This window comes from Chinchilla lanigera, unplaced genomic scaffold, assembly GCF_000276665.1.
Source record: "Chinchilla lanigera isolate Chin_1 unplaced genomic scaffold, ChiLan1.0 scaffold00021, whole genome shotgun sequence".
Classification (NCBI taxonomy): domain Eukaryota; kingdom Metazoa; phylum Chordata; class Mammalia; order Rodentia; family Chinchillidae; genus Chinchilla; species Chinchilla lanigera.
Genome location: NW_004955422.1, coordinates 3,797,847 through 3,821,983, shown reverse-complemented (window position 1 = coordinate 3,821,983; position 24,137 = coordinate 3,797,847). Strand labels below are relative to the sequence as shown.

At 39.7% G+C, this 24,137-nt stretch overlaps 1 protein-coding gene across 1 annotated transcript in view; it reads left to right on the top strand.

Annotated features, from left to right (window-relative positions):
- The window catches only part of Hsd17b12 (hydroxysteroid (17-beta) dehydrogenase 12), a 143,350-nt gene that overhangs the window by 42,818 nt on the left and 76,395 nt on the right, over positions 1–24,137 (top strand). The window contains exons 2-3 of the mRNA XM_005384084.2: positions 12,346–12,392; positions 15,083–15,158. Coding sequence (XP_005384141.1) covers positions 12,346–12,392; positions 15,083–15,158 — 123 coding nt within the window. The remainder of the gene's footprint in view (positions 1–12,345; positions 12,393–15,082; positions 15,159–24,137) is intronic.

Sequence of the window (24,137 nt, the reverse complement as noted above, 5' to 3'; positions counted from 1 at the left end):
CAGGTTTTGTGCAAGGTCCTCCTGGTTTACAGCTTCCAAACAGCTTTCATGAACACAGTCCAGAGGATCTCTGACTCCTCTGGCTTAGTCTGTATTCTCATGTTCTCCAAGTCCTTGTTCAGCAGCTGCTTCTCCGCTGGCTCTGGACCTTTCTGGTTCTCAATGGCAGGGGCAAGAGTGTCCCGTTGTATGGCATGTATTCAAAGAGTGTCCCGTTGTATAGCATGTTGTTCAAAGTTTGAATGATTCACACACGTCCGTGGGTGGGCATCTGCAGTCATTGCATGGTGGGCCAATTGTGTCACTGTTTCTCTGTGTCATGATAGATCTCAATTGAGCGGCAGCGGCCGGCCTAAGGGCCGGTGCGCAATAGCGCTCGCCGCCACATGGCTCCCCATGCACCGGGAACCCTCCCTCTGGGAGCCCACGAGGCAGGAAGCTAGCCAGCTGGAAGACCGGCGCTCCCCGCTCATGGCTCCCTGTGCACCGGAAGCCCTCCTTCCGGGGCCTACGAGGCAGGGAGTGAGCCGCCGGTTCAAGGACCGGCGCTCCCCGCCCGAGGCTCCGTGTGCCGGGGGGCCCTCCCTCTGGGAGCCCACGAGGCAGGAAGCTAGCCAGCCGGAAGACCGGCGCTCCCCGCCCGTGGCTCCCTGTGTGCTGGAAGCCCTCCTTCTGGGGCCTACAAGGCAGGGAGTGAGCCGCAGGTCCAAGGACTGGTGCTCCCCGCCCAAGGCTCCCCATGCGCCGGGGGCCTGTCATTGAGTTTCAACACCCGAGTTATGGAAAGGAGAAATTCAAACCATAGAAGAGTGTGTACTAGGAGTAAGAGGAACATTTGAGAAGAGAAAGCATGTTACCTTGGAGGAGCAGGAATCGTTTCAGCATGACTGAGACAGAAGGTGGTGGGAGGTAAGGTCAGCTCATTAAAGATCTTGTGCAGGGTAGAGGTGCTGGGAAGACACTGCAAGTTTTAGGCAGGGAAATGATATTCAGAGTTGCACTTTGCAGTGCTCACTGGCTACTGCGTGGAGAATGGATTGGAGAAGAGTAAGGATGGGTCAGGCAAGTGGACTAGAAGGCTTTTGTACCCGTTCCTGTGGGAGATGAATGATGGGAGCTTTAGGTGATGGCGGTGGGAAGACGTGAATGGATTGGTGTTTCAGGTTTTATGTAATTGGCAATACAGAAATGTTGTCACTTCTAGGGGAGGAATGAGATCACTGTGTGCAGGCTGAATTGAGTGAGAAGGGCCTGAAAACTTCATTGCACAAGTCGTTGTGCATAAGGGTGACAGCTTAGATTGGGGTGGTAGTTGTGAGAATTAACTAGAGCATACTATATCCGTGATGTACCTTAACCAAATATTCTTACAATGATACGATTTTGTTTTCATAATTTATTGATGTTTTACTCTCACTTTTATGGGCAATAGAAGTTTATTTTTCACTCACTTTAAAGACTAGAGCTTTTGTATATGTTTGATTCTCTGCAATAATCAGTAAAAAAGGATCAGTTGGTTTAAAGTGGCATGATAATTCAGTGGTGTCACCAGAGACCTTGATTCTACCCTCAAGGTGCTTCATGGTTCAAGAGACTGCTGGGGCTACAGCTATCGCTTCTGAATTGGCTAGATGAAGGGCAAGAAAGGGCCTTTTCTCTGCAGAGTCAGCTGCCTTTCGAAAGCAACCCTTTTAAAGTCCTTCACAACACTGCTTGCATCTTTTTCCCAAAATTTATTCTGATAGCCACGCCTAGTTACTTTGGAAGTTGGAAAATAGAGATTCCCAGTAGTACAAATTCCAGGACACAGTATGCTGGGCTGAAAATCATTTTCTTTTGCAAAGAAGGAAGCACCTAGCTGGCTCTGACAGATGTGTACTGACACATGAAGTGTGGGTGCTGAGGGTAGTTTTTGTACTTTATATCATCTCATTTTAGTGTTGCTGTGAATTCTTAGATGTTTCATTTAAGAAATCACAAAAACCACATAGTACTTCTAATTTGGATGACTTGGAAGATGGTCTTTGTTTCATTTGATTTTATTGAAAATTGGTCTGCCAGGGCAGGATGCTTAGATAACTGGTCACCACAAGGTAACCTTAGGTACACTGATGAATCTCTTTCTTTCTTTCTTTCTTTCTTTCTTTCTTTCTTTCTTTCTTTCTTTCTTTTCTTTCTTTTCTTTCTTTTCTTTCTTTTCTTTCTTTCTTTCTTTCGTCTATCCTTGTATCCTTCCATTCATCCATATCTGAAGTTGGTATGTTATAGCAAATGTGTTATCCATCATGTGGCTTTGATCTCTCAATCTCTGTCTTTGTCTCTCTGTCTCTGTATATATTTTAACACTTTTATTTGAAACTGTTGGTCTTCTACAGGAATCAAATAAATAAATACTAATCAGTTATCAGGTTTTCTGTTATATTTGAGAAAGAATGATCTATTTTAGGCAAATACTGAGTGACCTCTGGAAACAGTTTTGGGAAATTGGGGTAGACGAAGAGTTTGCTGGTTCAGTTTACACCATTGTTCTATTTATAATAGGAAAGGACTTTGGAAAGGCAATGCATGTACATGGTTAAAAAATGCGAATGATAAAAAAGAATAAAATAATCTCTTCTTTCTTTGATCTTCCAGAAGTGTCCAGCAACACAGTTTTGATTTAGGATTGGTAAGCTTTGTTTAGTTCCTAAATTTGATAAAATGTTGACTCCACAGACAGTATCATCTTCATAGAGAAAATCATACTGTTATTTTGTAAAACTAAAAAAAAATTGAAGTTGATTGCTAGATTTTCCATCCAACACTAGCTACTATCTCTACCACTGTTGATGAAAGATAATGTAGCTTTAAAGCAAAAAATATGCCTTTACAAGCAAAAACAGGACAATTCTTATTTTCCTACACTATCACCTATCTTAAATAAATTTAATTTTTCCCACATGCATAGAGTAAAATTTTTTCTTTTTATAGTTGGCTGAAGTTGACTTGGTTATATTGGTACATTATTATTGCAAGTAATGGGGAAATGATTCTTCTTCCTTGATGTCTGGCCATTGTAGAACTACTTGTATTGTTCTACAGTTGTGCCAGGTTGTTTTTTTTAATAGCCCAACTGGTTTCCTTTGGAATTACGGAAACAATAACAAGACCGAACACTGATTGAGAGTGAAGGAGACTTTTGTTTTTGTGCAAAAGTAGGAGACATGGGAGAGTTTTCACAAATCACGAACCCATTGGAAGCTGGGATGTCGTAGGTACAGAGTTTAAGAAATGGGGGGCAAGGATAGATTAATAAAAGGGAGGAATATTTCTTTTTGGGGAATGGCCAGAGGTTTTCTGCAGCTTGGGAATCAACTCTTTTCACTGCTTTTATAATTCTTTCCTGTCATTGTCATGGCAGTTGTCAACTGTCATGATAGTGGGAGATGTGTTATTTAGTATGCAGGTTGGATTTTAGTCAAGGGAGAGATGGTCTGGTAGCCGCTCTGGCAGCCCTCTTAGATCCCGGTGGTAGTCACCCTGCCTGAGAGAGACTGGCCTACACTGCTATTCTCAAAGCTAAGCAAGGTTAGGGCAGGCTAGAAATTTAGCCAGGTCAGGTATACACTACTGTAGAGGTAGTCCAGAGAAGCTCTGAGTTTCCAGTTTTACTTTATTTTATTTTTGTCTCCATAAATCATTTTTGTACTTTTCTCAGAAAAAACTTACTGTCAGGTGATACTTGAGTCATACACATCTGTGCAATGTTATTGGCTTGAAATGTAGTAGAAAATTGGAAAAGGTTTGTTTTTATTTAAAAATATCACAAGGTAAATGTTTAATATTTATATAATTCAAAGTCATTGCTTCTTCCAGATACTTTAAATTCCAATTATGAAATGAATGATTTATAAGATATAAAATAGTCAGAGTAGATCTTATATACCACCATATTCTCCACAGTTAGGCGTGTAGTAGTTTTGAGAAACAGACAGGGAGATAGCGAGAGACAGAGAGAGAGAGAGACAGACAGACAGACAGACAGACAGACAGACTTTGCAGTGAGTGGTGGGGATCATACCCAGGGTCTCATACATGCTGGGCAGTGACTCCACCATGAGCCAAACCCCCAGCCCAGTATAATTTCAATTTGATAATTACTACTAGGAGATGATAAGAAAAATAGTCTCGCTGTAAGCATAAAGCCAAGTCTCTGCAACGTCTGTCCAGTACCTCCTTCTCAACTGAACTTACGCAGTTCAGGCTGGTCTTGAACTCACTTTGTAGCACAGGCTGGCCTCGAACTTGCAATGATTCTCCTGCCTCAGCCTCCTGAGTGCTGAGATTACAGGCGTGCGCCACCATGCCCGGCTCTAGATAATTCCACATGTGTGGTTTGTGTGGTAATTTCCAGGTCTTACCTGTCACCCCGGCTGTAATAGGCCATCTTTTCTTGGGTGTAACCAGTCAGCTTCTTTAGGTGCTGTTCTCTTAGAAGAGCGCTTGAAAACCGCCCACCTCAGCTGCCAGCACACTGTAACATCGTTGCTTGACACAAGCAATGCCATGTTCCTCACACTGCCCAGCTGCTCGGTCGTCAGAAAACTGGACATTGTGAAGGCTTTTCAGAGTCCCAGAGAAAAGACAGAGACTGAGTTTTGTGGATTCTAAGGAACAAAGCAGGTTTGTCTATTGATTGTCTTGTAGTAGGTCCACAGTCTAATCAGCTCATCTGTGCACTCCTTACCATATTTTAATGCCTCTAAGACTAGACAGGCCCATCAAGAAGGAACTAAGAGGAAGCAGAGTGTAAGGAGCAGAAATATAAGTTTGTGAACAAACTATAATTAATAACCTCCTATAAGACAAGATAATGGATAATGTAACAAGAACATCATAGTAAGGAGAGAAAGCACTCAGAATAGGAACGAGTTCTTCAAGATTGAAAATTGACAACCTAAATTTGAAAAATCAACAGAAGAACTTCGAAGATTAAGTGGAAAAGATTTACAGGAAAGTAGAATAAAAAAAAAGAAAATTAAGATCAATAGAGAAGATGTTAAGTACAAATTCTGATGAATAGATTCTAGAAAGAGGGAAGTCTGAGAAAGATATTATCAAATAATTAACATAGAAACTTCCTCGAATTGAAGGTCATGAATTCTAAGGCCCATTAATGCCCAGCCCTGAAGGATGGAAAAACACCTACTCATGGTACACTACCATGACAATCTTAGAGAGAGTAGGTAATAACCTTAATAACCCAGTGATGACAAAGCAGGTTCCTTACAAATGGTCTGAAATAAAAACGGTGAAACTCTTAAGCCATACCCATGCTAGAAGATAATGGGGAGTTCTCTAAATTTTTTTTTGTTGTTGAAAATGATTTCCTGCTTAGAATTCTATACCCAGTCATACTAGGTGAGGTTTGAATATAGACTTTAAAAGAATAGACATGCAAAATAAATTGTCTCACATTGTCACATAAGGAGACATGATGACTAAATAGAGTATGATGATTCTGGATGGAATCCTAGAACAGAAAAAAGACATTCAGTATCAGCTAAGGAAATCTGAATACGACACGGGCTTTAGTTGTTTCAGCGTCGGTTTGTGGATTGGGACAAATGTGCCAGAGTTATGTCAGATGGTGGTAACAGGAGAAACTCCACTTGGGGTATAGGTAATCATATTGTACTAGCTTTCCTTGTTGTGTTTTTGGTAAGTCAAAAAGTATCATAAAAGTTAAAACTTTATTTTAAAAATGGTTTACAAAAATGTGTCTCCCTGCATTTGGGGTAGCTATAGGCAGATGTGTTCCACCATACTGAGGAAGTAGAACAAGATCTAGAAAAACAATGGCCTCAACACAAGAGAGAGGCCAAGAGAACTACAAAGATGTTCCAGGAGATTGGGAGAGTGGGCATTCCAGGTTGGGGCAGAAGAAAAGCTGGAGGCCTCTGGGAAGGCGAGCTTTAAGAAAAGGAATGAGTTGATTGCATGGAAAATTATACTGAGAGGTGTGGGCATCGGTGGCCTCTCCTTGGTCCCCGGGAGAAAACGGCGAGAGCGAGAGGATATAGAAGATAAAGACAAGAGATGATAGCCGGGGGCAGGTGGAGTTACCTCTTGCCTGTTGAGCAAGAGGACTGACTCCAAACAGTAGGGGCATTTATTTTATACACTTGCAAAGTAGTATCATGAGAGATAATGTTGCCTAGTGACTAAGACAAAGACTAAGACTGTAGTTGTCCAAGCAGGATACTTTTTTCAATACTGAGGTAGCTTGACTGCCTGAGGCACTCTGGATCTGTCCCACCCTCAGACACTTGACCAACTACCAACTGCAGTGGCTCCCAACAGAGAGGTTGTTAGAGGATGGGGGAATATTTAAGAAGAAAACTACACAAACAGAAGAGTAAGGTAGTTTTGTGTCCAGGAAAGATAAAGTTGACTGGAAATGAAACGTAATTATCATCTACTGTTTGGCTCAGTAGTGAATAATATATTTACTTAGCCACAATAATTGTAGAACAAAGAATTTGAGTAGGTCTTGTGTCTGGATTGTAAGTGGGAGAGTAAATTCTTGGGATTTCCTGAGTGATAGGAGTATCTTTGGTATGGGCCCTGGGGTCTGTGCTGGTGAGATGATGCATGGTGGAACAAGATGGAGAATGGTCATACTAGAAAGTGAAAAGATACATGGGTAGAGGTTGAGACTTGGAGATCAGCCTACCTGCCCAACATCTGGGAAGGGAGAAGAGCTGGAGATGGAGTTCTCTCATGTGGCCCATGATACCTTCAGTCCTTTGTAATGAAACCTGATTACAACTCTGGACTCTGACGCTGGGTGGAGTTTCCTGGGTGGTGGCAACAGCTAAGTACCAGAAAGGTGATGTGCCTGCCCTGGTTCCATGCCCTGGGGAGACAGCACGGAAGCTTTGACTTTATCTTTTTTTTTGTTTTTTTTTTCTGTTACCGGGAATTGAACTCACGACCTGGCGCTTGCCACGCAGGCACTGTGCCGCTGAGCTAAATCCCCAGCCCTGACTTTATCTTGTATGTCTTTTCATGTGGTTGGTCTTGATTTCTGTCCTCTATAATAAAATCAACCAGAAGTTATCCTGAGTTCTGTGAGTTGTTCCAGTGCATTATTAAGCTTAAGGGCGTTGTGTGAAAACCCCCAAACGTGGAGCCAGTTGGTCAGAACCGTAGGGAGCCTGGGGACCTCTGAACTGGGCATCTGCAGTGAGGGTAGTCTACTTAGAGACCATGCTGGTAACTTTTGAGCTCTGTACTGTCTTGATGGTTAATGTCAGAATCGATCTGTAGTATTCAGCTGTGTGAACACCGACTGTTGACAGGACATTGTGATATAACTTCTTTGGAAGGATGAGGAAAATGAAGAGGGAGTAGAAATTCTCATCAACTGTGAGTCAATAGGTAATGAAGAGCTGATCAATCAGGAGGTAACAGTGTCAACATAGGATTCAGAACATAGATGTAAACAGGAGAAAAAACAAAAATAATTGCTTCTGGAGATGAACTAGGAGGGCATAGAAAGCTGATGTAAGTGCTGTTTCTCATTTAAACCTTTCCCAACTCCTCCATTTTTCTAACTGTGCAAGTGTTACTTTCATATATATAACATTGATTTTTAAAAGAGACAACTTGATTGTAGCTTCACAGTACTTCATGAGGAAATAGATTTGGACACTGGGATGTGTAGAGATGGGATGTATTGGTGATGGTCTTAGGGGTGATACAAGGAACTGAAGGAAACAGAGTTGAGCAGAGGGAGAAGTGAAACTGCTACATGTGTGGCAGGAGTCATAGTTGTGCCGTTGGAAGCTTTGAACCTGGGGTGGCCCTTCAGAAATGCCTAAGTGAGGGTAGGGCGGCCACCCTGTGTTCCCGAGTGTGTGCCAGTCATTAGACATACGCCACCAATGGCAGTAAAGCAGCTCCCTGTGGCTGAGGGCAGTTATGGAAGGCAGTCTTGGCAAGAGAGGATGACTGAGTACTTCTGTGCTTAGGGAAGATCTGGCTGGCTGTGTCAGTTTTTTGTTACTGTAATGAATAACCCAAGATAATCACTTATGAGGAGGAAGGTAAATTTTGGCTCACAGTTCTGGAGGGTGCACTCCATGATGAGATGGGCTCATTGCTCTAGGCCTCTGATGGGAGGGCAGCACTTCACAGAGAGGGACCCCGCATAGCAAACCTGCTCATATCATGCTCACATGTGAGGAAGAGGGATGGGCTGGTGTCCTACTACGGTATCTCCTCCAGCCTCCCCTCCCCAGTGACCAGAAGACCTCCCACTAGGCCCCCTCCCAGTTATGCCAAGCTTGGGACTACGTCCTTAACACATGAGCCTTTGGAGGGCATCCCAGATCCAAACTAGCACCAGTGCACTAATACTGTCCACTAATAATTCCAAAAAACTGTGGAATCCAGAAAAGGAAGAATTGATATCCATTGGGCAAATTTTAGATCCTCCAGGCCTGGCAGATTCTGTCAAGGACTGGTTTTAGTTTTAAAGTATGCTATACTGCCATAGGTCAGCCTGGGATTGACAATTTTACAAACAGACATACACACATAGCAGAAATTCTGTATTCTTTTGAAATATAGTCCAGCCAGAATCACAGCTGCAGCATATTGAATGACTGTACAGTAGTTTAATTCTTGAGCATTTTCTTATTAAGGGATTTTAAGCCCCTAAAGTGAGAAATGTAATATTGCCATCCGTCGTTGCTGTGAATATATATGTGGTTTGTCACTCCAATTGTAGGCTTAGACAGAATACTATTTACACAACACTTTGTAAATAGACTTTGTAAATAGTGGCTGGTAGGTGTTTAGTGCAGGAGAGTGTAAGACACTGTCCTTAGAAAGTGAAGACCTTTGGGAAGCCGGGTTCTCAGGAAAGCAGTCTTAAATCTTGTGTGTTTTTGCAGTTTAGAAGACTGCTGTAACTGCAGTGTCATGCATTCAGCAGCTGTCCGCTGAGCACTGCCTTGTGCACATCACAGAGCAAGGAGCCTAGAGTCTGACTGAAGAGTAAAGCCGTGCGAATGTAAGGAAATACAGTTCAGGATGGAGTGGTAGTGCGCCCTAAAACGTAACGCGGTGTGAAGCGCTTGTGGGAGATGAGAGAAGAGAAAGGTGTGCTTTTGCTTGGAGTTATCAGGAGCGGAGGAGGTGGTAGAGCTTGAACAAGGCTTTGAAAAATCTTAAGAGGACAAGAATTTGGTTCTGAGATTTGGAGAAAACACAAAAGTTTATCAGAGAGAGGGAAAAGGAGAAAATTAAAAACTGTTTTCCCTTCTCTAGTGAAGCAGGACTGAGTCAGTCAGAGGGCACAGTGTAAAATTTGGATCCCTGCACCTTCAGAAACACTAACGTGACAAAACATTACAGAAAGGCACTATTGCACCAATCATGAGCGCGAAGGAGCCTTCCTATGATACTGAAGTTTACACAGCTGGCTCCTACAACAAGTGTGTACATCTTTAATAATGTTTCTTATAAGCAAAACTACAGTGATAAAAACACATGGATTACCTTTGAAGATGCTAGGGAACCAATTTTGTTTTGAAAACCGATAAAGGCGAAATACCTCAAAGACTTATTTTGTAATCCTGTATAAACTATATATCATGGTAACCAATTAGAATGAATTTTCTACGGAGATATTCCAGCTAATAGATAAAGATGAATGATTGAATTCAAATGTCACTATTTTGGAATTCCTAATGAAATAATGGATCTCAGCAGTAATCATAAATGGCTGCTAATATAACAAAAACAAAGGTAATGTAATATAAATATGCAGTATCACTTACAAAGCATTCTTACCCCGAAAAAATCAAACCTGAAATTGATCAAGTATCAATACCCAATTACTTGATGACAGAGGAATATGTTACATTTTATCAGCAGAGTGCAGTCAGCAAAAAGCCAGCACAAAATTCTGACCCAGTATGTTCAACAAATACATTGAGGGAGAAAGGGAAGGAGGGAGGGAGGAAGGAGTAGGGAAAAAGGAAGACAGAGGGTGTCTAACTTTTCTTGTTGCTGAGACATAATACCTGACACCCAAAGTGAAATTGGGGAAAGGTTTATTTAGCTTGTAGTATGTAGAGGTTTCAGTCCGTAATCAGCTGGCTCCAAGCCAGAGTGGCATGGCATAGGGGGGCATTGCAGAGGAGAACCAGTTCATGGTGGGCAGAAAGTAACAAAACAAGCAAGAGGCCTTAACAGCGGCTTTCTACCCCTTTTATCTTATCTGGGCTACTCAGGGCAGGTAGCAGTCACACCCTTAATCCTAGAGCTTGATCCTAACATTGCACCATGAATCAATCGCAGCATCACACGCTGTAGATCCAGCTACCTCTAAAAAGCCCCAGATAGGGCTGCATGAGGCTTTGGTGGTACACCTAGACCCAGGCCATAACAGAGGGAGGAGAGAGGAGGCAGGAAAGGAGGGCTTGTGGTGAGATGATTAGATAGGGCTTACAGATTTCATGATTCAATAGACACGTTAACTAATTTGAAGTACGGAATTTACTGACTCCTGATACAATTAAGTGATTAAGAGTTTTTTGAAACATTTGGGGAAATTTGTACTGATCAAATATTGATTACTATTCATTTTAGTAATATGTATGATATTGTGTTTATTTTTGATAACAGATGCATACAGAAATATTTACAGATAAAATAATATAATGTCTGAGAGTCACTTCAAAATAATCTGAGGTGGGAGGAGGCAGGTGGGATATCGATGAAGCAAGGTTAATTTCAAATTGATCCTTGGTGAGACTGCACCATTGGTACATGGGGGTTTGTTCTCTGGTTAGTTTTGACTTTCCCTCCCTCCCAGCCCTCTTTCCCAGCATCTTTCTATATAGTCCTCCAGGCTGTCTTGGACTTATTTGTAGCCCAGGCTGGCCTCGAGTTCACTGCCATCCTCCCGCCTCAGCCTCCCTAGTGCTGGTATTACAGAAGTGCACCACCACACCTGGCTTCAACTTTAATTCTAAAAAGGTTTCTTTAAGTTCAGCAAAGATGATGGCTGAGCTAGGACATGATGAAAGCCTGTGAGATACTGAATGCTGTGACCAGGAAGAATAGGGATGTGTTCCGTATATTTCTGAAGAGTTAAATTGGGGGCTAGTGTAATTTAAAAGAATTGGTTTTAGGACAAATACAAGAAATTGCGCAAGTTACACTGTAACTTGTTTTCCATAATCTGTAAATGACAGAAGTTTAGGGCATCCCTAATCTTTTGAAGCAGGCATCTGTGCTCTGAACTTGTAACACATTTGACTCTAGTATTCCAAGGATAAGATACCATGGTGTAGCCTGACCCATGATAATTTCTAAATGTTTCTGCTACATGAAGTTTTTCAGGTTATAAGAAATATAATTTTTTTTCTATTCTTAATTTTTAAAAATTAGTTTACTAAGATGTAACATATATAGTAAGTGTGTGCTTAAGTATACAATAAATTTACACACACACAGAGAGGTAACTGCACAACAGAGGTAAATATACAAGATAAGTAATACTTTCTGCACCCCTGAAGTTTCCCTTATACCCATTGTTTGTCATCTACCATCCATCTCAGAGGGAACCAGTCTGACTTGTGTCACCGTAAATAGGTTCACCCTTTCTTGAACTTCATAAATGGAATTATTGTACAACTCTCTGTCACACTTTTTCACCCAGCATAGTGTCTCATTCATTCATATTTTGTGCGTATCAGTAGTTTGTTTCTTGTTGCTGCTTAAATAGTCATTGTGTGACTTTACCTCAGTTTCCTTACTCATTCTCCTGTAATTAATATTTAGCCATGTTTATAGGCCATGCATAAATACAGCTTCCATGAACATTCTTTTGGTGACCACAGTTCATTTCCATCTGTTCAGAATGGCTGGGCCGCAGGGTGAGCATATCTTTAGTTCTAGACACCTTGTCAGAGAGTTTTCCCAAAATGAGTGTGTTGATATACAGTACACCAACAATGTATGAGAGTTCCAGTTACTTTTCATCCTTTTCCATACTTGATATTACAGCCTTTTTATGTTAGCTGTTGTGAAGAGTATTCGAACCCTATATGTGAACAGCTGACATTACCCTTTTATTTATTTTTGGTGCCAGGGATAGAATCCAGGCCTCATGTGTGCTAAGCATATTCTCTGCCACTGAGCTGCACCCAACCTCTAGCTGTTGGTTGTTCACATCCAAGAATTGTTACAGTTTTTGTGTCTGTATGTTTAATTGGTGGGCTTTAACTATGAACAACTCCTCACTGTAGTTTTTAAACTAACCTATTACTATTTTTCCTTTCTCAGTGGTCACAGGTAGCACTGATGGAATTGGAAAATCATATGCAGAACAGGTAGGTGATTTTTAAAGATCTTGTCTTTCGTTATACTTAAAAATGGAATAATCTCATAGCAGTTTTGATGTTTTGGAGTTAAAATCAGAAATACAAGGTACAATGATTTTTTTTTTAAATCTGTCTTGTGAGAGATAACAAGTTTGTGGACATAAACAAGAAATTTTAAAGCAAATGTCTGCAAAAAAAAAAAGTGTAAAGCTTTTCATGCTGGTTTGTTGGAATTATGAGAAATTTAGCATGACTTTATTTTATATTGTTTAATTGTGGGAAGTCTTGAGTTTTTAAAAATCTAAAAGATAGACATAGTGTTATAGGTAGTCACATATCCAGAGTAGTTCAGAGCGTAACTTTTGCAAGGACTGAAGTTAACAGAAAGGTACTGGCAGACTCAGGCAAAGGATTGAGACCCTCTGCACTGTAGTTAAAGGCTAAGGAAGCGTAGTAGTTTGAATGCCATTGTACAGAGCAGGAACCTTGGCAGTACTCTTGGGATAAATTTCCCTGTTGTGTCTCTCTGCAAAAGTTACCCAGTTCTCATGAAGATGCTGGCAGATGCATTGAATTTCTCATTTATCCTTAACAAAGATGTTTTCTTTTTCTTTCAATCAGTGTTTTGTCTTTCCATCTTTTTATTTTGAAGAATTTCAAAACTGCAGGAAAGTTGCAAGAATACAATGAGTACTACACTCTTCATGTGTGTTCACTTACTAACATTGTCTACCTTTAAGTTAGTTTATTGCTATTATTGTTCCTGTCATTATTATTGTTATTTGGCTGAACTATATATAAGTGAGTTACAGACATCATGACAATTTACCCCTAAGTATTTCAGGATGCATTGTCTAAGATCTAAAGCATTCACCTTCATACTGCAATGCAGTGCTCACAGGAAAAGTTTAACTTAGTATGGTGCTATTATGTAACCTATAACCCACATGCAAGTTCCCCAGTTACATCCTTTATAGTTGCTTTTCTTGCTTCCAAGATCCGCTTAAAGCCTGGGCATTGTGTTTGGTATCAGATCTGCTTGTCTTCATTAATCTTGTAGAATTCCTTTCCAGTTTTTTTTTTTTCTTTTATTTATTTTTTCTTTTTTTTTTTTTTTAATTTTTTTTTTTGGTTTTTCTCCGGTACCGGAAACCGAACTCACGACCTTGCGCTTGCCAGGCAGGCGCTTTGCCGCTCAGCTAAATCCCCAGCCCCTTTTTTTTCCTTTTATAATAGTGACACCTTTGAAAAACTTTAGCTGATTGTTTTACATACAGATTTAAATTTGATGGTTTCCTCACGATTAGTTTCAGGATAAATATTTTTTAACAAGAATACCATGTGCCAATGGTATTTATCCTTCTAAGTTAATCTTATCAGTAGGTTCATGAAGTCCATTTGTTCCATTATTGATTATGTTAAGGTAAACAATTTATTAAGATTTTGCACACTGTAATTCTCCATTATTAAGGTAATTAATAAAGAATATATGGGATGATGCTTTGAGACTGTAAATGTCCTGTTTCCCAGAAATCTTCTGTCTAGTGGTTTTAAGATCCATTGATAATTTTTGTCTAGTTATTACCACAGTCATTTAAAATGATGATTTTTCTAAATATCTCCTACATTTATTAGATTGTGTTTTTCTGTAAGTTAGGGCTTTCCTTATTCCTCCTACCTCATTAATTTTTTTAAACCCTATCAATATGGGCTAATGGAGTCTTCAGTGGTTTTATAGCAGATTAATTTAGCCAATTACCAGCCTTTGTTATTTTTATTAAAAAATGTCTTCCATAGCTTCATTTGCAGTACCACTCATTACTTAATAAGAGCTGACTTTAGGATTTAGGCTTGGAATATTAGTTTACTAAATTACTTACAGTTCACAACACCAAATTTATTGCTCATTTATAAATTGTGTGGAACAGTCCACTAAGTTTTGTGCAAATATTTCTCTAGCCCTGTATTTATGTGTCTCTGGGATAGGAATGCATTCTTGCAAAGTTTTTTCATTCTGTACAACACTTGCACATCATTGGGTAGATGCATAATAAATGGTGCTTCTTAAGAGTTTTTTTTTATTAATTTAGACAATTAAAACTGTCTTAGTTTGCTTTGGTTGTCCATAAACTATAGTGCCCAAATAAAAACTTTTTAAATAGATTGTATTTTCAGGAATTGATAACATTTTAACTACTATTTTTGCCAACCCTCTGATCTTTGCTTTGTTGTTGTTGTTTGTTTTTGTTTCTGTTTTTGAGACAAGATCTCACTCTGTAACCCAGGCTTGCATCAGCCTCTTGAGTGCTGGAATTACAGGCATGAGCCACCATGCCTGACCTATGATCTTTGTTTTATGTGTCCAGTCTACAAAAACTTTTTTAAAGCTAAGTTTTAAATTACAAAATAGTAGACATTTAACACATTTTAAAGCCCTAACAATATCTACAGATCCAAAATGAAAAGTAACAGTCATTCTCCTTCTAAATCCCTTGGAGATTTAAATTCTTAATTTAGAAAGATAATCCTTTGGGGAATGCTTCTGTCAAGTATTTATTTTAGATTGCTTATTCATTACATTTGGGTTCTTATTTTTACATGAATTATTATCTGGTCAGGTTTTCTTAAAATGAGAATACAGGTACTCTGTGTTTTAAATTGAAATGCATAAGTGTGATTCAGATCTCTTATTTTTTCAGTTAGCAAAGCGTGGAATGAAGATTGTCCTGGTCAGCAGATCACAGGATAAGCTGAATCAGGTTTCCAGTGAGATAAGTAAGTTTTCACTTCAAACATCTCATGATTACAAAAGGAACTTAGCTAATCTAAGTTTAATGTTTTTCAAACAGATAGTGTGTTCTGTGAAAACTTCCTTATTCTGTTAATGACATGTTTTAAAGGTGGACCGTCTTTTAAATAATTTTACTAATCTTTCAAAATGATTTCATGGAATTATTTTAGGTCTATTGTAATTTTCTTATAATGTCTCTTACTGATTCAATTCTAGTGTTAGGAGTCAAACTGTCTTTATTTCATCACGTTGTATTGAACTATCTGATTTCTTTTCCATTGCTTCCTTTCAGTTTTCTGAGTAGTTTTTAATCTTCTGCTCCCTAAGTGCACTGAAACACATGATTGAGAAAAGGTAAAAAAAAAAAAGGTAGCGTGCACACTTCGCAGGGAAACTGTTTTAAATTTTGCTTTTAGCTATGCTTGAGACCTGAACTATTACGCAGCAGATACACTCTTAACTGACTTCTACTTAACCAGATGACTGAATCAGGGCTGTTCACCTCCTTGGTAAAATAGTGTGCTGAATTGTGTGGATGCCAGACTTCTTGATGGGATGTTTATGTACTAATACTTCTACAGGTCATTTCTTTATCAAGAGTCGAGGTGTTTGTTCCCAAACTTATGCTGGATACATTTGTTATTCCATATTCTGTAAATGCTGAAATATTATTATGGTAAGGGAACTTGTTTCTGTTAAAAGTACATTGAATGCTCAGGAAAAAAAAGTGAGAAAAATGATTTCTTTCAGAAATTCACAGTCAGATTAGGGAGGACCAAGACAAATGTAAAATGTTGGCAAGCTTATAAAGAGTTAAGAAATTTGCTCTGATTGTTTTGTAAGTGTTGAGGTTTTTGCAACACTTTAAAAGAACTAAAAGTGCATTTGTAAATGGTTATGTGGGTTTAGTACATGCAGGAAAGACTATGAAGTTCCAGGCTCCAGGTCCAGTGTTAAAGATAAGGCCTTAGCTCTACTGGGAAGGTTGGTGAATGAATTGCATTTACATATGGTTTACATTAAAATAAAATGGTTGCAATGTGTGTTTATCTCTACAATGCCTTGCTTTAACTTCTCTGTGGAGTCTACACATTGTCCCAGTTCTTTGAGATTATAGAGGGTTTCTTCTGTATTTTATTGACCCTTTCACTTTGTACTAACATATATGCAGTACTTCATTATCCATTCATCCCTTCACATGTGTCATTTCCTTTGGTCCTTCCAGCATCCTTTTGAGGGCTATGTTTTTGTTATTATTTCTGTCCAAGCCACAGCTGGTTCTAGTGGACAGATTACACACAATTGCACTTTATCTTTAGTGCATATCTGTGGGATTGAGCCCTGGGACTGTGACGCTATGTATGTGTTCCACCCTTGTGCTGTATCCTCTTGCCCCCCAAAAGTGAGTTTTTATTGGAGATTCCTAATATTAAGTTTGCAAAAATATTTTTCAAAAAATTTAAAAAACCTTCTTAAGAGCACAGAGCCTTACAAAACTGAGCATATGGTATGTAGGTAGTCAATAGATCTTTTGACATTTAAGGATTTTAACACTCAAGATTTTAGCTCTGTAAATGCAACCTTGAGGGACCAAGATGTACTGTATATTCCAATTTTTGATGAAGTGTGAATTTGCATTAAGTCATGACACTAATGAACCTGAGGTGTAGTTACTGAGATAACAGGTGAACTCTATACTGCCTGGACCTTAGTACTGTTTTGGTCTTTGGCTATTTGTAGCTATACATGTAACTCTTAAAGTGATAAAAATGTGTTTATGTGTATAGCAATTTTCTCTCTGTCTCTGTCTTGTCTGTCTTGCCCCCCTTCCCCCATCCCACAGGACTGATCCGGAGCTTGGCAGGACTCCCTACCTCCTATGACAAGTGTACAGCAAAGGCAATTAAAAAAAAACAAGTAATATGGTTTGTGGGGAGTCTGGGAAAGTCAGAACTCTCCTGGAGCTGAGACAAAGAGTTCTCTGATTGCTGTAGTGATTGGGTCCTTAACAGTTCAGGGGAATGCAGGAAGTGGAGGGCACACCGAGGCAAAAGCCTGGCATTGAGAAGTTACAACAAAGACATCAAAGCAGTAAATCTTGCTAATTAAGAGAACGGTTTGATCTCTAAGGTTGCCAGTTTATTGCTCTGGAATAGGGAATATCAGCCCCCTCCTCCCCAAGGTGTAGTCTTACCTTTCCTTCAGAAGCTATGAATATGAGCTTTTGGAACATAGCCAGAAGTCCCTTCATGATCAGCAAATTAACCCTTACACAGCCTGGTCCCCAATAGGTATTGAACCCAGATCCTTCACAGTGAACTACATCCCCAGCTCTTTTTATTTTTTATTTTGAGACAAGGTCTTGTTAAGTTGCTAAGTTGCCCAGGCTGGGCTCAAACTTGTGTTCCCCCTGCCTCAGCCTCCCAGAATGCTGAAACTACAGGTGTGTACCACCATACCTGGCTAGCAATTTGCTGTTAATGAAAGCCACTGCTAGTTGCTAAATGTAAATGAAATGCTAGCAGAAAATAAGAGCTTGTGATTAAACGGAAACATTGAATTTTGAAATGGTATGATATTAATGAACCTACCATCTATCTGATATAGGGAAAGTTACCTCATGACACTCTTAGCAAGTGTGTAGCCTGTACACGATCTGCCCAGAGAGTCAGAAGATAGACTTTAATGACTTTTAGGAATTTGGCTAACTTGTGATGTGAGGTGACATATGATTGCTGGTCGAAATGTGCTTCTGGAGAAAGGCAGGATCCTGTTCAAACATTTCAGGAAGGAGCAGATGGTAAAGGCACCGAACTGACCTTTATTGAAGAGAATATTTTTTCCCTGTTTTGGAAATTCTGAAAAAATTTTTTCTGGGCATAAAATAAGTTGAATGGAAGTAGAAGAAGCAGATCTTGTTGCCAGCTGAAGAAATACATAGGAGACTTATACGTTAGGATAAGCTTCTGAGATGTAAATGATCTCTTTGGGAGGATAACTTTTTATGAATGTCTCCATTCCAGGAGCAGGGAGGGACAGGATTTATTGTTAACAACGACAAGACTAGCTACATTTCTTTGGTTATGCCATAACACGTCTTTATTGAATGTATGTAACCAGCACTGCACTAGACAGTTGCGATACAGTGAAGAACAAGTTGGATGCAGTCCTTGCTCTAGGGAAGACGACAGTGAAAACAAATGGGTGAAAAACCAAAACCAATAAGACACCAAGACATGGGGGGGAGCGCATAAAAAGGATTAAGATGTGTTATGTTCATGTGCCAGCTCCTCGTGATGGTTGTAGCTATTATGTACTGCAAATGTGAACTGATAAAAATGCACAAAGTTTTATGAAAGCAGACAGTTATTGCAGTTTGTATTAAGTGCCGCTAAACAAACAAGCAAACCAAAAAGAGCAGAGAGCTAAAGAAAGAAACAGGAAGAGTCTCTTATTTTGTGGCAGCATAGTGAGTTTGGGTTGGCGGGGAGATAGAAGGACCTTAATAATAACTGGTTGACCTGTGATGATGCTCCCTCCAGTAATGACAGTCGAACTGAAGGTAGTGTCCAGTGGGCCCTCTGCGTGATGTAAGGATGGGGGATTGTGTGTATGTAAGTTACACATGAGAAATCCGCTCCAGCATCCCATGTTCCTTACGACATTGGATCCCTGCCTCTGTGGTCTCCTGTTCTCAGTAAATACAGGCTCTCACGGAGCCTGCATTTCAGTTAGCCAGCAATTCAACTACCAGGTCCCCTTCCGGCTATATGACTAGCCATGAAATCTGAATTCCCTGCCAGATGAATCATGTACAAAAGTCTGGCCCATTCTGGTGTTATATTCTGCTGGCTTAATACTCACACAATGCATTTTCACACATATTTCTGCATCAATCCCAAGTAGCAAGTTTGACAATTTTTGTGTAAATTATTAGTTTATGGATCAGATCTTGCCCTTGTCTCCCAGAAAATGCTGTTCTCTAGCCTCTCTAGGTGGGATTAAAAGGTGGATGAGTTGGAACTTCAAAAGAAGAGTAATTACCTTTCAAGAAAGCCACCCCTTCTGTTGTGGTGACATTACTGCAGGATCTTCAAGCAAGGGAGACCCATCTCCTTAGAGTCACAAGGATCGCCGTTTGTTATTGCAGTGGCAAAGGAGGCTGAGATCACTTAGGGTTCGGGATTGGGTCTACCTACATATCCCCATTCCAAGTCTCAAGGTCTCATTTGTGCCCATTCAGTACTTTGAGTTTTTGTCCGTTTACTTGTTTTTGTCTTTTTGAGACAGGGTCTAACTATGCAGTTCAGGCTGGCCTTCGGCTCACTTTGTAGCCCAGGCTGGTCTCGAACTCCCAATGATCCCTCTGCCTCAGCTAAAGGCATGCGCCACCACACCCGGCTCCATTCAGTACTTTGACTTTTTCAAGCAGAACTGAAATTCAGCTTATGTTGTAATTCTGCGACTGACACATTTACATCTGCTGTGAGCAGGTTGAGCTCTGTGACTATAAGTCGTAAAAGTTATTAGGACTACTAGAGTGTTCTCTGGTTCTCTCCTGGTAAATGTGAGTTGAAGTATAATGATCTGACCTTACAGCTCCTTGTAAAGATACCTGTCACCACTTGAATTAAGAGAAACTGAGAGTCATCACACCTGTAACAAACCTATTATCATTGCCAGCCAGGATTATTTATATGTTAAGTATTTTTGCCAATTTTGATTTGTCCAGTGTTTGAAAGCTGAAGTGACTTTAGAGTAACGCATAATACAAAGAAAACTAGCTTACAAAACCTGTTGGCTCACAGAATGTAGAGATGGTGATATTTACAGTCTGTGTTACTCTGAGGCAGTCAGTAATTCTGATTGGATGCACATTGATCAGCTTTGATTTAAAACAAGCTATGGTATTTCTCTTTGTAATTTATCCTTAGGTATAAAATTTTAGGATGAGTCTGTAAATCCATGGAATACTTGGCTGTAGTCAATAGGAGAGCAGGATAAGGGTTAAAAGTATCCATTTTGCTTTTCAGTTCTTACTTGTAGTCAAATTTGTGCAACTAAGATATGGATTTGACTAAGTCAGTTTGTGCCACAACTTTCTGATGTAGAAACAGTGTCATTGATATGATGCTCTGTTATATATAGTGCATTTCATTTACACAAGGAGTGCAGAGGAAATAATGAGCACATAAAGACTGTCTTGTTTTATGTTCAGTGAAACTAGAACTACATAGTTTTAGGGTCAAAGAATTAATCTCAATGTAATTCCAGAGTTGTACTCGTTCAGTCATTTCTATAGTGCTAGAAATATTTTTATTGCCCTTAGAGTTCTTATATTCCAAGGGCAGGGTTTGACCAGGAACCAAAACTCATCTAGTTTGCCTCTTCTGGCTTTGGCTACAGTACTTGTTAACTATGGAGGTGTCTTACTCTGTGATGTCCAACTTTGTCAGTGTTCCTGGCCTTCCAGAGAATGACATTCTGTACTGCCTATAAGATAGACTCTACAAGCGACAGAGCAGGTCCAGGGTAGTTTTCTGGGAGATCTCTGAAGCGTTGATTCCACATATGGGCACGCAGTCATTTCCTTACTGGTAGAATTGTTGTGCCTAATTAAATGAGATTTACATTAAATGAAACAATTCTGGCACGGTCATGGTGACAAATTTGTTTTATCTAATTATATCCTGGTAAGAAGAAAGGTGGATTCTTGTTGAGCCAAGGCCAGTAATTATTCTGCAGTGTAAAATAAAAAATCCAGTAGAGACACATTGTATAATATTTTGTCATTGTTCTGATTAGTTTTGCAGACAAAGCCAATCAGTATGTGTTGTATTTTCTAAATGATTACCATCTTTAAGTTTACCTAGTGATTTACTAATTTATGTTGCCGTTACCGTTGCTGTGTAACAAACTACCCCAAACTTACTAAGGTAAAGCAGCAGCCAGATTCCACAAGTTTTGCCAGTTAAGGATTTTGCCTGCGCTTGGATAGGCAATCCTTTCACTCCTCGTGGTGTCTCGGAGGTCACTCAGTGATACTCTTCTGGCAATAGTCCGGCATGGAAGATCCAAGAGGGCCCCTCTCATGGGTCTGTTGCTGGGTCTGGTGCTGTGACAGAGGGCAGCTGGAAGGCTAGACTCAGCTGGGACTCTTTAAGTGCTCAGATAGCCTCTCCAGTGTGGCCATCTGTATAATTAGGTTTCTTATGCAGTAAATGTATTTCCCCAGAGTTTGTGGAGAACCAGGCAGACACTGATGTCTTGTTAGGACCTCATCTCAGAATTCATGTAGTGTTACTATACTCTGTGGGTCATATCAGTCCTGCTTCTGTTCAGCTGTCAGGAGAGGGGAATAGACTCCCCCAGTTCTACCTCCCCTTCCCCGCACCCACCCCTTCCTTCCCGCTCCTTCTCCCATTCTCCCCTCCTCGCCCCTTTTCTAATTTTATTTTAGTGCCCAGGGCCTCATCCTTACTAAGCAGGTGCTTTCCACTGGGCTGTGTCCCCAGCGCCTAGATTTACCTCTTGATGAGGGAGTGTCATGGCAGCTCTGGCAAAGAACAAGTAGGATGCATGATATGGTTGAAAAGTAAAATCTTTATGTGGGAAATATGACCTACCACAGTTTATAAGCTGTATTAAAGTTTCCCACGTTACTTTTGCTGAATTATGAGGGATCAGTAGGGACAGCTTACAAAAACTAGTGTTCGCTTCATTTTGCCCAAGTAGAAGCAGCCACAGTGAGGGTTGGTAAAAAAGAGAGAAAAGACGTCTTCCCAGAAGAAGTATTAAACTTCCCTGATTGTTTGTGTTCAATCTTCATATTTAATTATTGTTCCATGGTCAGCAGCATGCTTTACAAAGTGTCTGGTTTTGGAATACAGAGCCCTGTAAATACTGCCTCAAGTTTTCTGGTACTGTCTGACAGTCTGTCCTTGGTCCTGTTGTGTTGCTCTGGGAAGGGAACCTGCCACATAAGCTGATTCTCTGTAGCGTTACTGTTACTCGTAGCAGGGTACTGATTCAGCCTTTACTGGGGCCATTCTTTTGTTGGGATCTTTCTAAGTACTTGGTTGTTGGACCTCTAAGCCATGGCCAGGGACTTTTGGTAAACTTGAAGGAAAAGTAGGAACCACTTGTGGAAAAAACTGATGGTTAATTTATTATAGTAATTAGCAGTGTCAGATTGGAATCCCCTATTGGGATATTATATAGAACTAATTAATATGATTTAGTTAATGGTTATCCTGAGGGTGTGAACCTGATTATGGACACTAAGGCGTTGAGGAGTCTCCAGGGACTTCCTTAAAGTGTGTCATAAAATCACCACCATTTAACAAGAGTATTTTATACTTAAGACATAATCTCAGTGTCATTTTGTTCATAGTTTTCTTGTTAGTTTGGCAGCAACACAAAACACATGAGCATGTTTCTGTTCATCCGGAGAAGTATTACCGGGGTCGAATTCTATTTATTAGTTACACCTTGCCTATACATAATTGACCAGGATGTTGAACTTTTCTTGTTGACCTAATAGCTGTTCCATATTGGAGACTGGATTAACAGAGCAGCTCCTATAAGAGCAGAGCTAATTAAGGTATGGAGGATATATTGCATATCTAGTTATCCCTTATCTCCTCTCCTCAGTTGTACTACCTGTTGGTTATCTGGGAGACACCAAAGACTGATTGTTTGTGAACTGTGTCTTAACACAGAACTTTTAGTATTCTTAACTTGAGGCCCAGATGTGTGAAGACAGAATCATAAAATGTTGCCAGGAGACTAATGATTTTATCAAACTATGTGCTTAGGTCCTAGTGCCCAAGGCAAGAAATGATTATAGTCTTGGTTTAGAGAGTGACAGTAGTTAAGATAAAGCACAACAGCAAGAAACAAGAATTAGGAAATTTAACTTTTTCAGAAATGAGAAACTTTTCATTAAAATATCATTCAATAGCATGACAAAAGTTAACACAAAAGCCCCAAAAGTTAGCAAGCTCCTAGGAAGCTAATGAGGTGGGTACTGAAGGAGCAGAATATTGTTTTATATGCTCAAAGATCAGCTGTTTCCTCAACAACTGATTCCATCTGTTTAACTCATAAACTTTCTGTGTTGATCTCAATGTATTTGAAGTACTCACATATAAATTTAGATGACACATTAACACTTTCAACTTTATTACAACAACCATTGTTAATTCCCTACCACTTTGTTTGTAACTCTGTATTGTCTGTACTGTGCTTGTGATATGTTGTAAAATGTTGTATGTCTGTTAATGTTTCCCTCCTTTTATCTTTTAAAAAAAAAAAAACTTTCAACTTTAAGATACATGAATTTTATGTTCTGTCACTGTGATATAACGCACATACCATACTGAGTTTGGAATCCTAACTGGACTTTTCTTCATGAGTTTTAATCTTTAGAAATTGTCCAGGTGACCAAGATTACTCATTACTTAACTCACAGTAATGTTTGTTTAGTATCTTAAGGTCACTTAAGAGTCACAGAAATTATATTTAGAATGAAAGAGCAGAGCAACAGAATTGTTCTTGATACCAGGTTTGTCAAAGAGATGACATTTGAAGTTCTCCACAGAGGGTGGGGAGAGTTTTTCAGCTCACATGATTTGTAGAATATCTGAAGTTCAGAAGAGTCAAGCCTGTGATAAAGACATTAGTTCTCATAACTTTAGTTTATGAAAGCAATGATAATGTACCTAACAGTGAAGCCTGAATAGAAAGTTTAAAATTTCCAAGAGAGAAATATTACACTGGCACTGTATTTCATACAGTAGTAAGAGCAGAAGGAAGACATACAGCTATTTTTGAAATTGAAGTTATCAAGCCAGTTCTTACTTGGCCAAGGATTTACTTGAATTGGGAGAGTTATGTGATATTTGGATTCTTAATATAGTTCTGCATCTATTTATCAATGATCAAAAATGTTTTAAAAGTTT